Below are 16,431 nucleotides of genomic sequence, written 5' to 3' on the forward strand. Positions count from 1 at the left end.
GTATATAACTTAGTATTTATGGGATGGTTGATTTCCACGAGTTACTTCCAGCACGGCAACAAAGCAAACGCAACTTTATAATATTATATAAATATGGAGAATATATCACAAAACTAATATAAAATACAGATCAGATATAGGTTCTTAATTGGAGAATGTTGATTGTTAAGTCCGGTTTGATTAGTGGATCCTACTAACGCAGATACTTTACCGCAACGAGTAGAGCCCTTTATTGTGGAAATACATAAATTGCTATCATTATGGTGCATTTATGTCCGTGCGTAAATTACCGCTATGACACTATTGGAATGACTATGGGTGATGGCCCATTAGTAGACACACAGCACATTATTGTAATTTTATTTATTCAGACTGGTTTGGATCATATGTTGGCACATAATTATGTTCCCCACTACCTCACATTAAATATCTACAAAAGCAACCATTATATTCTACAGAACAAGTGGAACATTGTCTTTCACAAAAGGCTCTTTTATGGACCCCCACTATTTATATGAAACAGGCACAGCTACAAAACACGACTTGTAGTTCTACCCATTTATTTATAATGTGATTAGTGATCCAGACCAGCAACATTGGCAGGTAAATAAAATGGTCTGAACGAGTCGCACCGCTTCAGTTGAGCCCCAACAATTGTGGAAATACACAAATTGCTGTCATTATGTCAATTTATGTTCGTGCATGCTGTAATCTGTATATATAACCCTTAATCATCACTTGACCGCTATGACATGCAATTTATAATTTTACATTATATCGTTAAGCCTTCAAAACAGGGACAAAAACACTGCAGACAAACACATTAAACATTACTTCTAAACAGCACTGTACAAGTGTACTCATTAGTGAACACTGTCAAATGTTATGCATTACGTGTTTATAGTCTTACATTTATGTCCGAGGTAGCGAGACAACAATGTAACTTACACAACCAAATTGTATTTTGACAAACGGAAATATTGCATTTTCAAGAAGAGGTGGGTGGCTCTGAAAAGAGCCTTTGTGGAGTTTGTCGAAGAGGCTAAATAATTTACTTCTTGGCAGGCTTGGCAGCCTTCTCGGTCTTCTTGGGCAGAAGGACAGCCTGGATGTTGGGCAGCACACCACCCTGAGCGATGGTCACTCCTCCCAGCAGTCTGTTGAGCTCCTCGTCGTTACGCACGGCCAGCTGCAGATGACGGGGGATGATACGACTCTTCTTGTTGTCACGGGCAGCGTTTCCAGCCAACTCCAGGATCTCAGCGGTCAGATACTCGAGCACAGCCGCCAGATAAACCGGGGCACCGGCTCCAACACGATGCGCATAGTTGCCTTTACGCAGCAGTCTGTGGACACGACCCACGGGGAACTGAAGCCCGGCACGAGAGGAGCGAGTCTTGGCCTTAGCTCTGGCCTTTCCTCCGGTCTTTCCTCTTCCAGACATGTTTATTATTCTCTTTAGCTAAACAAGTTAGAAAAAGAATGCAGCGAGTTGGAGAGTCGCGTTTTATTTTCGGGCTTGTGTTTTCTCACCCAATCAGGAAAGACGTTTTCTTGGCGGTTTTTCAAAAAGACGAGTCCTCCAATCCTCGTGTGAGATGTAGGCGGAATAACGAGCTCCCAGAGTGGCGACCAATCAGAAACGACTGCGCCTCCGCGTTAGTAATATAAGGCCAGATTTTCGGCACAGCAACGTATTATTCTTGTTCGATTGAAGAAGATAATATAGTTTCTCATAATGGCAAGAACTAAGCAGACCGCTCGTAAGTCCACCGGTGGCAAAGCCCCAAGGAAGCAGCTCGCCACCAAGGCTGCCCGTAAGAGCGCACCGGCTACCGGCGGCGTGAAGAAGCCACATCGTTACAGGCCTGGTACTGTGGCGCTGAGAGAGATCCGTCGTTACCAGAAGTCCACCGAGTTGCTGATCCGCAAGTTGCCTTTCCAGCGCCTGGTCAGAGAAATCGCCCAGGACTTCAAGACCGACCTGCGCTTCCAGAGCTCCGCTGTCATGGCTCTTCAGGAGGCCAGTGAGGCTTACCTGGTCGGTCTGTTTGAGGACACCAACCTGTGCGCCATCCACGCCAAGAGGGTGACCATCATGCCCAAAGACATCCAGCTGGCCCGCCGCATCCGTGGAGAGCGCGCTTAAATCGGCTTTGTTTTCCTACATTCATAACCCAAAGGCTCTTTTAAGAGCCAACACCGTTATCATGAAAAGTACATTCCATTAACAAATTATTTCAACACGCCAGTTATACTAAAATCATCACTTTAATTCTGATATTTAAAATATTTAGACTAGCATAATCTTGTTGGCTACTGTCGGGCTAAAGCAGAACCGACTGCAAATTGCCATATAACATATTTATTGATCCCCTTCGGATCATTCGCTATCATAACAGGAGAGGAGGTACAGGTAGTATAATACATACAGGTCACAGAATTATATTACATTGGAGAAGTACACATTTAATAAAAGGCAGTGTAAACAATATACAATATAATTAACTCTCGACATGCGCATATGGGCAACAAGGTTGTCCTCGTAGTAGGTTCGTCCGGGAACATGGGGCCTCATTTTGAGAAGCATCTTAGAAATGTGGGAACATAGGCCCTACATTTTGAGTGAAAAGAAAACCGTTGGCCCATATTTTATTTTAGGAGCAACAATGTAACCGCACAGGTTCATACACTGAGACAATAGGACATCCTTTATTGGTAGTTTAAAATTCAAGATGACAAACTGGTTTTCAACTCAATGTTGCAACAATCAACAACAGCTAAAAAGTAACCCATGACCATACACCCATAATTATACATGTTCCAATCATACATATAACTCAGAGTTAAGGGTCAATAGCCTTTTTCTGCCCCTTCTCTCATTGAGGGCAGGTAGTGAGAGGAATCAGCTCAGGGACCACAGATTTCCATCTGGTTTCATGCTGAACTAGTTTGAGGGGCTTCATTCATAAAGTCATTAACAGACTCAAACACATCACTCGGGAGAAAAGATCAATCATGCCATCCTTGTACATTTCTTTCCAAGTATTTAACATTCATTCAGTTGCTATTTTACAGATATTTATTGTTTTTGGAGCATACATGTAGTTCCAGTTGGTTGTGTAGAGGCTGTGGCAGGTTTCCGTGCTAGTATGATACTCTGAAGTGGAGCCAGGCAAGGGAAATACATTATTCAGAGCACAATTTTACAATGATTCCTCTTCACGACTTTAAACAACTTTATTGATTAGTCATTTAAAAATTAATTATAGAAAGGAAAAAGGGAGATTGGGAGGGTTTAATAAATAAATCATGAAGTTCTTGTTTCGTTCTTGTATGTCATAAATGTTATGATGAATTGAAAATGGGGGACCCTGATGTAAACAAGAAGAAAGTCTTTCTCTGGTCTGCATTGTGTGTATTGAGCCATACTGTATTGTACCCATTCTGCAATCTGTATCTAAATCTAAAGTATTCAATCAATCGTTTCCACATTTGTTAAACAGATTGGTGTGTTGCATCAGTGAGGATTATCAACAGATTTGTTATGCAAATCTCCTTCCCAGGACAACCATTCTTTATTTGAGTGTTCTCAGCCCAGCTGACTGGTGAACATTATTGTCTATTAGCCTATACCTGTCTTTTTTATAGCTAGATTTTTATTTTATTTATTGTGGCCTTCGTGGCAGGGGTAGTTACTGGTATGGCAGAGGTTACGGGTAGAACAGAGATGGTGAAGATGATTGTTAGGATAGCGGTTCAACATCTGGGATTGGAAGGTCTGGACTGGAGGGAGGTGTGTGAAGAGTTGGCTGAGGGGGCTGCGAGGGACAGGGCTGCGAGGGACAAAGCGGCCCAGGATAAGATAGCAGGGGGCAAGGAGGGTCCCGCGGAGGGGGGCTCAGACAGGAAGTAGCAGCAGTAGAGGCACTCCAATGGACAATGTAGTTGATGACGGGGTCCAGTAGAAGAAGAAAAAGAAGGTGAAGAAGGAGAAGAAGGAGAAGAAGAAGAGCCCATAAAAAGAATTGCGGAGGGCAGTAATACGCCTCGATGCGTCTACTCTGCCGGAAATTCAAATAAGAAGAAGAAGAACTGAGACATTCCATCATCATCTATTCGTGAAAATGAGTGGCCGAGGTAAAGGAGGAAAGGGACTGGGAAAAGGAGGCGCTAAGCGTCACCGCAAAGTGCTCCGTGATAACATTCAGGGAATCACCAAACCCGCTATCCGCCGTCTGGCTCGCCGTGGTGGAGTGAAGCGTATCTCCGGTCTGATCTACGAGGAGACCCGCGGTGTGTTGAAGGTCTTCCTGGAGAACGTGATCCGTGATGCCGTCACCTACACCGAGCACGCCAAGAGGAAGACCGTGACCGCCATGGATGTGGTCTATGCTCTGAAGAGACAGGGACGCACTCTGTACGGCTTCGGCGGCTAGACTTCTATTCAAACCAACTATCCTAACACACAAAGGCTCTTTTCAGAGCCGCCCACTTAGTCACCGAATGAGTCAATTATACGTTGTTAAAGTTAATTACATTACATTTATTGTAATATGTAACTAATTCCAAAATTAAGAAACTGAATAGTCTCTCATTACGTTAAGCCAGTCTTGATAACTATTGAAACAGACTGAAATAACATGCCTTACCGTCTTAAATTACTACACAAACTAGGGGCGTTGATTGTTTAGCCAAATTGGGATTTTCTTTCAATGGCACAAAGTAAGACCAGTTCTAATGCAAGTGGTACTTGTAAACAAAGCATCCATTCCACTAGAATGAAGACTTGGCGTTGGGTTATTATCTAGTTCCTTCCGTAATCTAATTGCTTTTGCTAAAATAATTGAGTTATTAGCTCTTGGTGTGCTCTATAATATTAACATAATTCTGGTGTTGTGTTTAATGCGAGACATGTAATCGGCATACTGTTTTATCGTGACACTAAGTGCCCCCTTGACTCGACATACATGCATTTTTAAATAGTTTGGGTGCATTTATAGCCAATAAAATTGACAATATAATGTGATTTTGAAATTTGATATATAGAAAGTATCTGCATTCGTCACTTTATTTGTTTAACACAACATGTTATGTCAGCCCACAATTATGACAGGTTGTCCAACAGGCAGAGTGCTGATCCAATAATGAGAATAGGTCGAAAAACATCTCTCCTCCTGCTATAAAGGCATCATAACAGGCCTGGTATTATGTTAGAGGTTATAAGACATTCCAATAAGCTTGTCTATGAGGTTATTATTCATAGTATAGTATAGTGACATGGTTCTATAATATTGTCGGCTCTGTGGGGCGCGCCTTATACGCTGATATAACAATATCCACGTTGTTATTATAATTTCCTTCACCGCCTACATTTGCGTGTATGATTGGTGGATAGATCGTATGAAAAGTTCGCCAACAATGTAAACCAAACCCTATTATCTCTGTCAGTCCTTCTCTGATTGGGTGATGATGCACGGAGCCATATTTGACCAATAAGCACGAACCTTAGTGAGGATATAAAGACGGCTCTTCAGCGTGTTTACCACATTATTCTGTGTTCATCTCTAGAATAAACTGAATCATGTCTGGAAGAGGTAAGACAGGAGGAAAGGTGAAGGCTAAGTCCAAGACTCGCTCATCTCGCGCCGGGCTTCAGTTCCCCGTGGGTCGTGTCCACAGACTGCTGCGTAAAGGCAACTATGCGCATCGTGTTGGAGCCGGTGCCCCGGTTTATCTGGCGGCTGTGCTGGAATATCTGACCGCTGAGATCCTGGAGTTGGCTGGAAACGCTGCCCGTGACAACAAGAAGAGTCGTATCATCCCCCGTCACCTGCAGCTGGCCGTGCGTAACGACGAGGAGCTCAACAGACTGCTGGGAGGAGTGACCATCGCTCAGGGTGGTGTGCTGCCCAACATCCAGGCTGTCCTTCTGCCCAAGAAGACCGAGAAGGCTGCTAAGCCTGCCAAGAAGTAAATTATTTAGCCTCTTCGACAAACTCCACAAAGGCTCTTTTCAGAGCCACCCACCTCTTCTTGAAGATGCAATATTTCCTTTTGTCCAAATACAATTTGGTTGTGTAACTTACGTTGTTGTCTCGCTACCTCGCACATAAATGTAAGACTATAAACACGTAATGCATAACATTTGACAAGTGTTCACTAATGGGTACACTTGTACAGTGCTGTTTAGAAGTAATGTTTAATGTGTTTGTCTGCAGTGTTTGTGCCTTTTTAATTGAAATTGAAAATTATAAATGCCGTCAAGTGCTGATTAATTTTGACTGAAAAAAACTATATGGGTAGTAAGTCATACTGGACAGCGGTATAAATAGTAAGGGATATATATATGATTACAGCAAATTAATTAAATTACAAAAAATTATTTTCCAAATACATGTAAAAAGGATTATATGCAGGTATGTACAGACCTGTATATGTATGAATGTGTGTGTGTCATATATATACATATTTATTGTAAGTCAAAGCAGTGACAGCAGTGACGGATGTCACCCAGAGAGCTAAATTTAATGTGCACAAAATGCAGTTTCATGTCGATTATGTGGCTATGGAGTTTTGCTAAAATAATAATTGGGTTATTATGGCTTTGCGCGCAAATAGTTTCCTGTGAGCGGGAAATGTGAGACAAAGCCTCTCAACCAATCGTATACAGGAAGCCAGGCAGCTGTATTTGCATAATTTGGCCTATAAAGAGGCAGCAGTGCGCTTATCTTTCCACATTCGTTGCTGTTTAGTTGCGATTGATCATCATGCCTGAGCCAGCCAAGCCAGCGCCCAAGAAGGGCTCCAAGAAAGCCGTCACCAAGACAACAGCCAAGGGGGGCAAGAAGCGCAGAAAGTCCAGGAAGGAGAGTTATGCCATTTATATTTACAAGGTCCTGAAGCAGGTCCATCCTGACACCGGCGTTTCTTCCAAGGCCATGGGGATCATGAACTCCTTCGTTAACGACATCTTTGAGCGCATCGCCGGTGAAGCCTCTAAACTGGCTCTCTACAACAAGCGTAGGACCATCACTTCCAGGGAGATCCAGACCGCCGTGCGCCTGCTGCTCCCCGGTGAACTTGCCAAGCACGCAGTGTCCGAGGGAACCAAGGCTGTGACCAAGTACACCAGCTCCAAGTAAACTTCCCTGTCCATCTGACCCGTATTCACCCAAAGGCTCTTTTCAGAGCCACCCACTTTGTTTTGAGAGAGTTATCCCAATGATCAACCATGGTCAGGTCACTAATGACTAAACGCATATCCCTTTATGCATTTGTTTTTCCTGGTTCCTGTCGTATTCACGAAGGGGGTGGGGCTGTAATTCTATAAAACTAAATATATGAGAAATGCATACAAAGTGTCAGCAATCGGCATATAATCATCAGAGCCACCCACTTTGTTTTGAGAGAGTTATCCCAATGATCAACCAAGTTCAGGTGACAAATAAATAAACACATTCCGTATGTATTCTGTTTTTCCTGGACCATTTCTAGCATGCTGCATATTGGGTTTCGCCACCGGATGGAGTAAGTGCTCTAGTAGGTGGAACAAGAGCCTCCAATATATTTTTTCAAATGGGAGAAGTTTGAAGTTAGGCTTAACTGATTTTGGAAGTGAAATTGAGGTTTTTGGTTAGGTTAAAGGTCAAGCTTGAGTGTTGGGGTTAGATTCTGGTGCACAGACACAGGAAACGGAACATGGTTATAGGGTTTAGGGGTTGAGAGCCTCTAGTTGGCTCCAGCAGCTGTTTGCTATGGGCCTTTAACTGCACTATTTAATAGCATCTATAACTTCTGGCTACACACACTCTTGGAGAGTTAACGGTAACAACCATACAATCAATCAAAAAGTGACCATCGTACACAATAAATACATAATTATGTCAAACCTGATATATGATGTCAGTCAGACTCTGGCACATTTAAAATTAATAGTTATTGCATGTTTAATTTGGGACCACAAACCAATATTTTCTGTAAACCTTTTATTTTCTAAAAAGTGGATCTAATCTTGTTGATGGTAGATAATAGATATAGTAGATTTTTTATTTTACTGTATGGAGCACATTCCCATGGGCTCATACAGAACCAAGCATTTTACTGTAATGTACATGTACTTTATACAAGACAAATAAAAGCAAACTTGAACTACTTGTAGGCACCGCTCAGCACCATAGACAGTACCGGACCACACTGACAAAATCATTTTGGAAACCTGGAAAGTCAAGTCAAGTCAAGAGTTTTATTTGTCACGGCATACAAGTATACAATGAAATGTGGGGGGTCTTGCCCGCAACGATTTTGCATAATACAATAATAATATAATAAGAATCCAATAGAACGACATTGTGCTAAACACGTTTCGCAATTTTGCCACAACAATGTGGAACGCCCTACCCAAAGCTGTAAAGGAATGTGAATCCCTGCCCACATTCAAAACCGCTCTTAAAGAGCACCTACGGGAGGCTGCAATTCGAAACTGGCCACCGTAAATGCCCCCACCACCTCCTAATAGACAGTCTCCTCCCCACCGCATGTATATATTCCCTCCCCGCCGTATGTATATTTCCCTCCCACCCACCCACCCCCTCCTAATGTACAGTCCCCTCCCCATCATATGTATACTCTGTCAGGATCTAGGGGTAACAGTACTGTATATTTGAATACCGCCTATGTCACAAATGTATCAGTACTAAATACCTATATGTCCCTATGCCATAAATGTCATGTATGTTGTGTATGTCATAAATGTCTATATGAATTCAAAATGGGGGACCCTGATGGAAACAAGACAAACGTCTTTCTCAGGTCTGCATCCCCTTAACAATTGTATGTATTGAGCCGTACTGTATTGTACCCATTCTGCAATCTGTTAAATAAAGTTTTCATTCATTCATTCATTCATGCAATAATACAAGTAATCAAAGTAGGGCATATCGGTATATGTACATGAGTTATTTACAGAGCATGGTAGGACATGCTAGGTCAGGGGTCAGGAACCTTTTTGACTGGGCGAGCCATAAAAGCCAAATATTTCTAATTGAGAGCCATATAGTTTTTTTTTTTTTTTTATTGGTCTTTTTCCCCCTCCATTTTTCCTCCGATTTTCTCCCATCCCAATGTTAGTCGTATGCCAATTCCCAGTCTTTTCCTGGTCGTTGCGCACTTACCCCCCACAGTCAGATCATCTGGGAGAGTGGAGGCTACCACGTGCTTCCTCCGACACACGTCCAGCCAATCACCGCTTCTTTTCACCTGGCAGCGCGGATTCTCATTGAGAGGGTGTAGCGTGTGGGAGGACCACACTATCCCCCTCACGTCCAATCCGCGCTTAGCAGGCGCCCCGACCGAACTGTAGGAGTCGCTGTTTACAACGACCCGGACCCACCCCGCCAGCTTCTCCCACCCTCTGATACAGCCAATTGTATCAGTGCAGACGGCCAGCCAAGCTGGTGACAACCCCGGAGCTGTGAGCTGGATTCGAACAGGCAAATCCAGCTCAGCTCCGGGGCTGGTGACGAACGCAATCTCCGCTCGGCCACCTAACCGCCCTGAGCCATATAGTATTTTAACGTATAATAAATTAAATATGTCTTGCTTTTAATGCGACTTCTGGTGCTGCATGGTTTTGCTGATGGCCTTGTAATCTGGTTCATACGTGGTGAGGTTGAGCTTCATGCAGGCGTTGAGGCTTCCATCAGTTAAACGTGAGCGTAGGTTGGTCTTAATGTTCCTCATATGCGAGAATGACTGCCCACATGCATATGTAGAGCCAAATATGGTCAATACGGCAATACTCACGCTGCATTGTGTGGTATGTCACAGGAAGCTCTTTCCAAGTTTTAAGAATCAGGTTGAAGATTTTTTATTTCTGTCCACTTGTGTTCCCTCGCCAGCTCTGCTCGCTATCTCTTCAGCTACAGATACTATTGGCTGTATTTTCAAAACTAATTTCTGTTTACTTTTAAATGACACAGTATTATTAAGAAATATCACAAGTATTAAAAGTATAGTACAAGTACAAGTATATATATATATATATATATATATATATATATATATATATTTTTTTTTTACTCAAAAATGTCTGGGAGCCATATGCTGTCACCAGAATAGCCATATATGGCTCGCGAGCCATAGGTTCCCGACCCCTGTGCTAGGTCATGTGGTAGTGCAATACACTGTTAGCTACGGATGAGGCACAGGGTCTTTATGTACACTGCTATACAATGCTATATTATACAATCTCAAGTTATACTATACTATTCTTAAAGTGACCTTTCCTTTTGTAAAGTGACCATAAGTGTGAGCGTGTGCAGCATGAGTGTGTGTGTGCTCATGTTAAAGTGGCTGCTAGTGTGTGAGCGTGTACAGTGTGTGTGTTGTGTGTGTGCTCTTGTGTGTAGAGTTCAGTGTTCAAGGCTCTGATGGCCTGGGGGAAGAAGCTGAGCTGAAGTCTGTCATAGTTGCTGGTGTTCACAGGCGTTTGCCTGACCGCAGCAGCTTGAACAGGCTGTTGTTGGGGTGGTGAGGGTCTTTCATTATTCTGCAGGCTCTGGATTTGCACCTCTTGTTGTATAGGACCTGCCTGGGAGAAATGCAATGCCCTGTGCGAGATTTAAACGTGAGCCCCCCCCCCTAAAGGTAAAAAAAAATAAAAAAGTATATATATATATATATTTTTTTTTATACACATACAGTCAACATATTCTTAAATAATAGCGCTGCCCGAGGCTGGGCATGATACAGTCAACATATAGCAAGAGAGAGAGAGCGAGAGAGCGAGAGAGAGCTCCCGTTCTACAGTCAATATACAGTGTTATCGCTGCACAGACCCGGCAATGCCCCTGACCAGAGGAGAGAGAAATATAATATAGTTAGTAAAAGCACTATATAAGCTCAGAACACAGCTCAGAACACAACACAGCTTAGAAAACAGCTCAGAACACATCTCAGAACACAGCACAGAACACAGCTCAGAACACATAACACATCTCAGAACACAGCACAGAACACAGCTCAGAACACAGCTCAGAACACATCTCAGAACACAGCTCAGAACACATGCAGAACACAGCACAGAACACAGCTCAGCACACAGCTCAGAACACAGGACACCTCAGAACACAGAACACATGCAGAACACAGCTCAGCACACAGCTCAGAACACAGCTCAGAACACAGCTCAGCACACAGCTCAGAACACAGCTCAGAACACAGAACACATGCAGAACACAGCTCAGCACACAGCTCAGAACACAGGACTAGGTACAGACTCAGCGAGCACAGCCTAGCCATAGAGAAAGGCCGCCATAGGCAGACCTGGCTCCCAAGCAAAGACAGACTATGCACCCACTGCACACAAGATGAGGTGGAAACCGAGCTCCACTTCTTAACAACCTGCCCACTATACCAAGACATCAGAGACATATACTTCCCACAAATTGCAAACACCCAAAGAGACTTTGAAAACATGGACAATAACTCAAAACTCCCATACCTACTGGGAGAAATACAAGAATGTGCAAACACAGCAGCCAGATTTGTGAGCTGCTGTGACAAGAAAAGGACATCCAACGGAATACAACCACCATAAAGACTGTACAAGAAATTCCTTCTGTAATGTACTGATTTCTTTTGTTTTATCTGTTTGATTGTTTTGTTTGGCTTTGGCAATGTAAACGTATGTTTCCCATGTCAATAAAGCCCATTTGAATTGAATTGAGAGAGAGAGAGAGAGAGAGAGAGAGAGGGAGAGGGCGAAGAGAAAGAGAAAAAGAGAGCGAGAGCAAGAGAGAGAGAGAGGTGAAAATGTGACAAGGATAATAACAGGTATTGGAGGTGAACTGAATCCATCATTTGTGACGTGCGTTTGTTTTGCCCTCTCTCACCTGGTGATGATGGCCAGGTGGGGTGGAGCCATGCAGGCCGCCATGAAGAGGACCACGTTCTCGTGCCTCGTCTGTCTGTAGTTCATCACCTCCTTCTTAAAAAGCTTCAGGTGGTCCTGGTTGTTGCCATGCCTAGTTAGCTAGCGTTAGCTAACGCTAGTTAGCCTTTAGCTAAGCTACTAGCCAACATGGCTAGCCCGACTGAACCACACGTTAGCACTCGATAGCTAGTGTTAGCTAACGCTAGTTAGCCTTTAGCTAAGCTACTAGCCGACATGGCTAGCCCGACTGACCCACACGTTAGCACTCGCTAACGTAGCTAACGCTAGTTAGCCTTTAGCTAAGCTACTAGCCGACATGGCTAGCCCGACTGAACCACACGTTAACACTCGATAGCTAGCGTTAGCTAACGCTAGTTAGCCTTTAGCTAAGCTACTAGCCGGCATGGCTATCCCGACTGAACCACACGTTAGCACTCGATAACGTAGCTAAAGCTAACTAGCTGTCCCTGCCTTTAACTAAGCCGACATGGCTAGCCTGACTGAACTTTCTAACATGCAACAACTTTCATCTTCAGTCCATCTGCTGAACGACCGTCCTCGTCGTCTTGGCTGGCATAACCTCCAATGCTGCACGCGCTTCTGTGGAAATAGTCAGACAGACGCGCGCCGGCCGACTACCTTACCTGTAACCCCTCCCTTCGTTGAAACCAATAGTATATCTGCTGCAGAGCCGCAGAGCTCCAATAGTGTATGCAGAGCCACAGAGCTCCAATAGTATATCTGCAGAGCCGCAGAGCCCGGAACAAGTCAGACACATTCTACAAACGTGTCTAATGTGAAATATATAAGCAAAACTAGATTTTAGGTATGTGATGAAAAAGGGCCTCGCGGGAAGGGGGGCCTCGCAAAAAAAAATATATATATATATATTTTTTTTTGCGAGGCCCCCCTTCCCGCGAGGCCCTGTGCGACTGCACTGCTCGCACACCCCCTGAGGCGGCCCTGCCTGCAGGGGTGGTAGTACAATACCCGTGGTACGCTCGGCTGAGCGAACTACTCTCTGTAGGGCCTTCTTGTCCTGTGCCGTGCTGTTTCCATACCAGGCAGTGATGTTTCCAGTCAAGATGCTTTCTACAGCTCCGGAGTAAAAGGACTGGAGTATCTTCCCAGATACTCTGAACTTCCTTAACTGTCTCAGGTGGTAGAAGCGCTGCTTCGCCTTTTTTACGACTGAGTCTATGTGTGTTGTCCATGTCAGATCCTCTGAGATGTGGACCCCCAGGTACTTGAAGCTTGAAACTGTTCACGGTTGCCCCGTTTATCCTCAGTGGTGTGTGTGTCCACTGCTGTCTTCTCCTAAAATCCACGATCAGCTCCTTGGTTTTACAAATGTTCAGGAGCAGGCTGTTGTCCTGGCACCAGCGTTCCAGTACCTCAACCTCCTCCCGATAGGCTTTCTCATAGTTGTCCGAGATCAGCCCCACCATAACTTAACCTAGCCATTTTGAAAATGAAATTTAACACCTGAATATATTGGAATGATGATGATCCAAATAAAATGGCTAGGTTAAGTTATGAAAGCTGGAGGGAAAACAACATTGTATTTGAAGTTACTGCACTTTGCCTGTACATTACCTGTATAATTATTTAAGGAAATCTTGCAGCAGAGTGCAGTATCTGCTTTTTTTTAGTTAATTAAAATAATTACGTCATATTTTTGTATGCCTAAAGATTACTTCATTAATACATGTTAAATCTGGGTACTATCATCTATCTACCTATAACACATTTTGGATGGCAAGTCAAAAAACTTTAAAGCCATTTTTCTCAGTTTCACTGTTTGGAAGTTACTGCGGTCTGCCTTGACAGGGCAGTATAGTGTAGGTTAGTATTAGGACATTTGCATGACAGTAAAGTTAGTTATGGTTAGAGTTTTTTTTTCTTTTTCATTTAATTTCAGATAATGATTGAAGAAGTGCGTCTTTAGTCGACGGCGAAAGATTGGACAGGTTTCGGCTGTCATAACTGTGGTGGGAAGTTCATTCCACCATTGTGGGGCAAGGACTGAGAATAGGAGACTTCTCTTTGATGACCCTCCCGGAGCTCGGATAGTATGTCTGAGAAAGCCAGAAGATGCAGAGCGTAGGGGTCTTGAGGGTGTGTAGTTAGAGACCAATGACCGGAGGTAGGCGGGAGCCGTTCCCTTCGCTGCACGATATGCCAGGTCGAGGGCCTTGAAGCGGATCTGTGCAGCCAGTGCATGTCCCTGAGAAGGCTAAGTTATCCTCTTGGAACAGTAACAATCAATCAAATAGTGACAATCTCACACAAAATAAATAAATCGATCCTGATAATATGATAAGCTGGTATGCCGGTCAGACTCTACTTCCTTTGCCCCATTTAGAATTCATAGTTAAATGCATGTTTAAATTGGAAAACTACAGTATGAAGTTTCAGAAAAACTATGTTGCTGGATCCAGTCGGCCAGCTGGCCTGGGGACAGAGAGAACAAGTGTGTTGACGACGGGACCCCTGGTCACCCTGTCCCCAGCTCTAGTAGGGGTTAATCCTGTATTTACATCCTTGAATGTAACCTCCACACTTTTATCAGTGAACCATTTACTTTGTTAATTTCTAATAGTACTTTACTACAGTATTTAAATAATAATAATAATAATAATAATAATAATAATAATAATAATAATAATAATAATAATAATAATAATAATAATAATAATAATAATAATAATAATAATAATAATAATAATAATAATAATATAAAACGTTAAACTCCACACACAACTGGCTAAGCTTTTGGCACCTCAAATCTCTGAATATACCTGCATATAATCCTTCTGCCTACGTATACACCTGCATGGAACTCTGTATGATAGCATGTAAGAAAAGAAAAAAAGATACACAAGGAAGGTACATTTAACTTTCCTTTTGGGAGACTCACCTATAATGTCAAACTGCTGCGTGCTGCCGATTAAAGCCCAGGCGGAAAGCTTAGCTATTTGTAATACAATCTGTAATACTTGGCACAAGTGATAATAAAGCATAGGAGTCATAACAACACAGATCCCAACAGGGTAAAACTAAATATGTCACATTCTGGCCATCGTCAATAGTGCCAAAGCAGTCATTACGCATGAACATTATTACATCAATTTCAATAATTGTCCCAATTGATATCGCTTTAAAGTTCTACAGAGGTAGAAGAGTTGCAGTTGTGAGTGACCTTACAATAGTGTAACTCACTGGACTTCTGGTAACAACGGATCTCTCTCAGCAAAACGGTACCGTACCGGGCCTGTAAGGATGTGGCTTCTTCACACCGCCGGTAGCCGGTGCGCTCTTACGGGCAGCCTTGGTCGCGAGGCGCCTCCTTGGGGCTTTGCCACCGGTGGATCTGGATTCCACTACATTCTACCAGTGGCGTCGCGTGGGTAAAATATCTGGGGAAGCCAATTTTTTTTATATAAAATTTTTTTTTATTGATTTTTTTTTTTTTATTATTTTTTTTTAATATATATATATATTTAAGCCAAATAATATTGTGACAAAATTAAAATGCACACTAAATAAAAATACACATTTCAAGTGTAAACATACAGCTAACTACTATTCCATGGTCTCGATTTATTTTGACAACCTGTTTTGTTAACCCGGAACCGGAAGTAGTCCAGCGAAGTGTCGTTTTGTTTACATCCACCAGACACCAGATCACATTATGTTACCTAAGCTAGCAAGCAAGCTATACGCAAACGGGGGACAGTTTAACGTGAATGAGTGATCTAGTGAGCTAGAATCAGAATATTCTATAGCTAATGTCAAATATAAATAACTTGACGCCAAACCATTCGTTTTGACGCTAACGTTATGACACAAACTAACGTTAGCTAGTTAGCCAGCTAGCACCGCCCAGCGACGACCGGTGTTTATTTCAGTCACACTTGATTCACCAGTTACTAAATTTAGCCATGCCACTATGCAAGGTCACATTTGCATTGCTGTCTGTCACTCTGTGCTGTCAAATATATTACATTATTTGTATTACGAAGGTAGCTTGCTATGGCAGAAGTGAACTAATAGACGCGGTTCCACATAAATGTACTAGCACTATGAAGTACCGTAGGCTTACCACCAGATGGAGACGATGTGTAACCTTACTACTACACTGACTTTTCAGATCGCATCATTCCCTTAATCTGTACTCTCCTTTAGATGAAAATGACCATTTCTGACTTTCCAAACATATTTATTTCAGTGACAGGCAGCACGACGGCAGTCACAATGAAATCACAATAAAAACAAATGACTTCTGAACATTGTTACAACAGCTTCTGGTAACATCAGAACAAAAACAGCAGCAAAATCAAATTTTCTCAAACTCACTAGCATAATATATATAGGTCAATAGTACTCTGGAACATTACATTCAATAACTTGGCAAGAGGAGGTTGGACAAGCATTAAAATGAACAGTATAGACTTAGGCCACCAGTTTAACTGAACAGTATAGACTTTCATTCA

At 42.8% G+C, this 16,431-nt stretch overlaps 5 protein-coding genes across 5 annotated transcripts; 4 read left to right on the forward strand and 1 right to left on the reverse strand.

The window, feature by feature from the left end:
- Positions 1–1,051: 1,051 nt before the first annotated feature.
- On the reverse strand, positions 1,052–1,444 carry LOC311239914 (histone H2A-like; the record flags this gene model as incomplete). The annotated part of the gene is made up of 1 exon (XM_084328358.1): positions 1,052–1,444. One exon carries the CDS (start codon positions 1,442–1,444, stop codon positions 1,052–1,054), a length of 393 nt encoding a protein of 130 aa, XP_084184484.1.
- A 294-nt stretch (positions 1,445–1,738) lies between these two features.
- Positions 1,739–2,149, forward strand: LOC311239915 (histone H3.2; the record flags this gene model as incomplete). The annotated part of the gene is made up of 1 exon (XM_084328359.1): positions 1,739–2,149. One exon carries the CDS (start codon positions 1,739–1,741, stop codon positions 2,147–2,149), a length of 411 nt encoding a protein of 136 aa, XP_084184485.1.
- Positions 2,150–4,127: 1,978 nt separating this feature from the next.
- On the forward strand, positions 4,128–4,439 carry LOC311241070 (histone H4; the record flags this gene model as incomplete). The annotated part of the gene is made up of 1 exon (XM_084329748.1): positions 4,128–4,439. The coding sequence occupies one exon, from the start codon at positions 4,128–4,130 to the stop codon at positions 4,437–4,439; it is 312 nt and encodes a 103-aa protein (XP_084185874.1).
- Positions 4,440–5,584: 1,145 nt separating this feature from the next.
- LOC311239916 (histone H2A-like) lies at positions 5,585–5,977 on the forward strand (the record flags this gene model as incomplete). Its single annotated transcript, XM_084328360.1, has 1 exon — positions 5,585–5,977. One exon carries the CDS (start codon positions 5,585–5,587, stop codon positions 5,975–5,977), a length of 393 nt encoding a protein of 130 aa, XP_084184486.1.
- A 793-nt stretch (positions 5,978–6,770) lies between these two features.
- Positions 6,771–7,145, forward strand: LOC311241061 (histone H2B-like; the record flags this gene model as incomplete). Its single annotated transcript, XM_084329739.1, has 1 exon — positions 6,771–7,145. The coding sequence occupies one exon, from the start codon at positions 6,771–6,773 to the stop codon at positions 7,143–7,145; it is 375 nt and encodes a 124-aa protein (XP_084185865.1).
- Positions 7,146–16,431: the final 9,286 nt, after the last annotated feature.

This window comes from Notolepis coatsorum (genome assembly GCF_963971535.1).
Source record: "Notolepis coatsorum genome assembly, chromosome: 14".
In the NCBI taxonomy this organism is placed as follows: Eukaryota; Metazoa; Chordata; class Actinopteri; order Aulopiformes; family Paralepididae; genus Notolepis; species Notolepis coatsorum.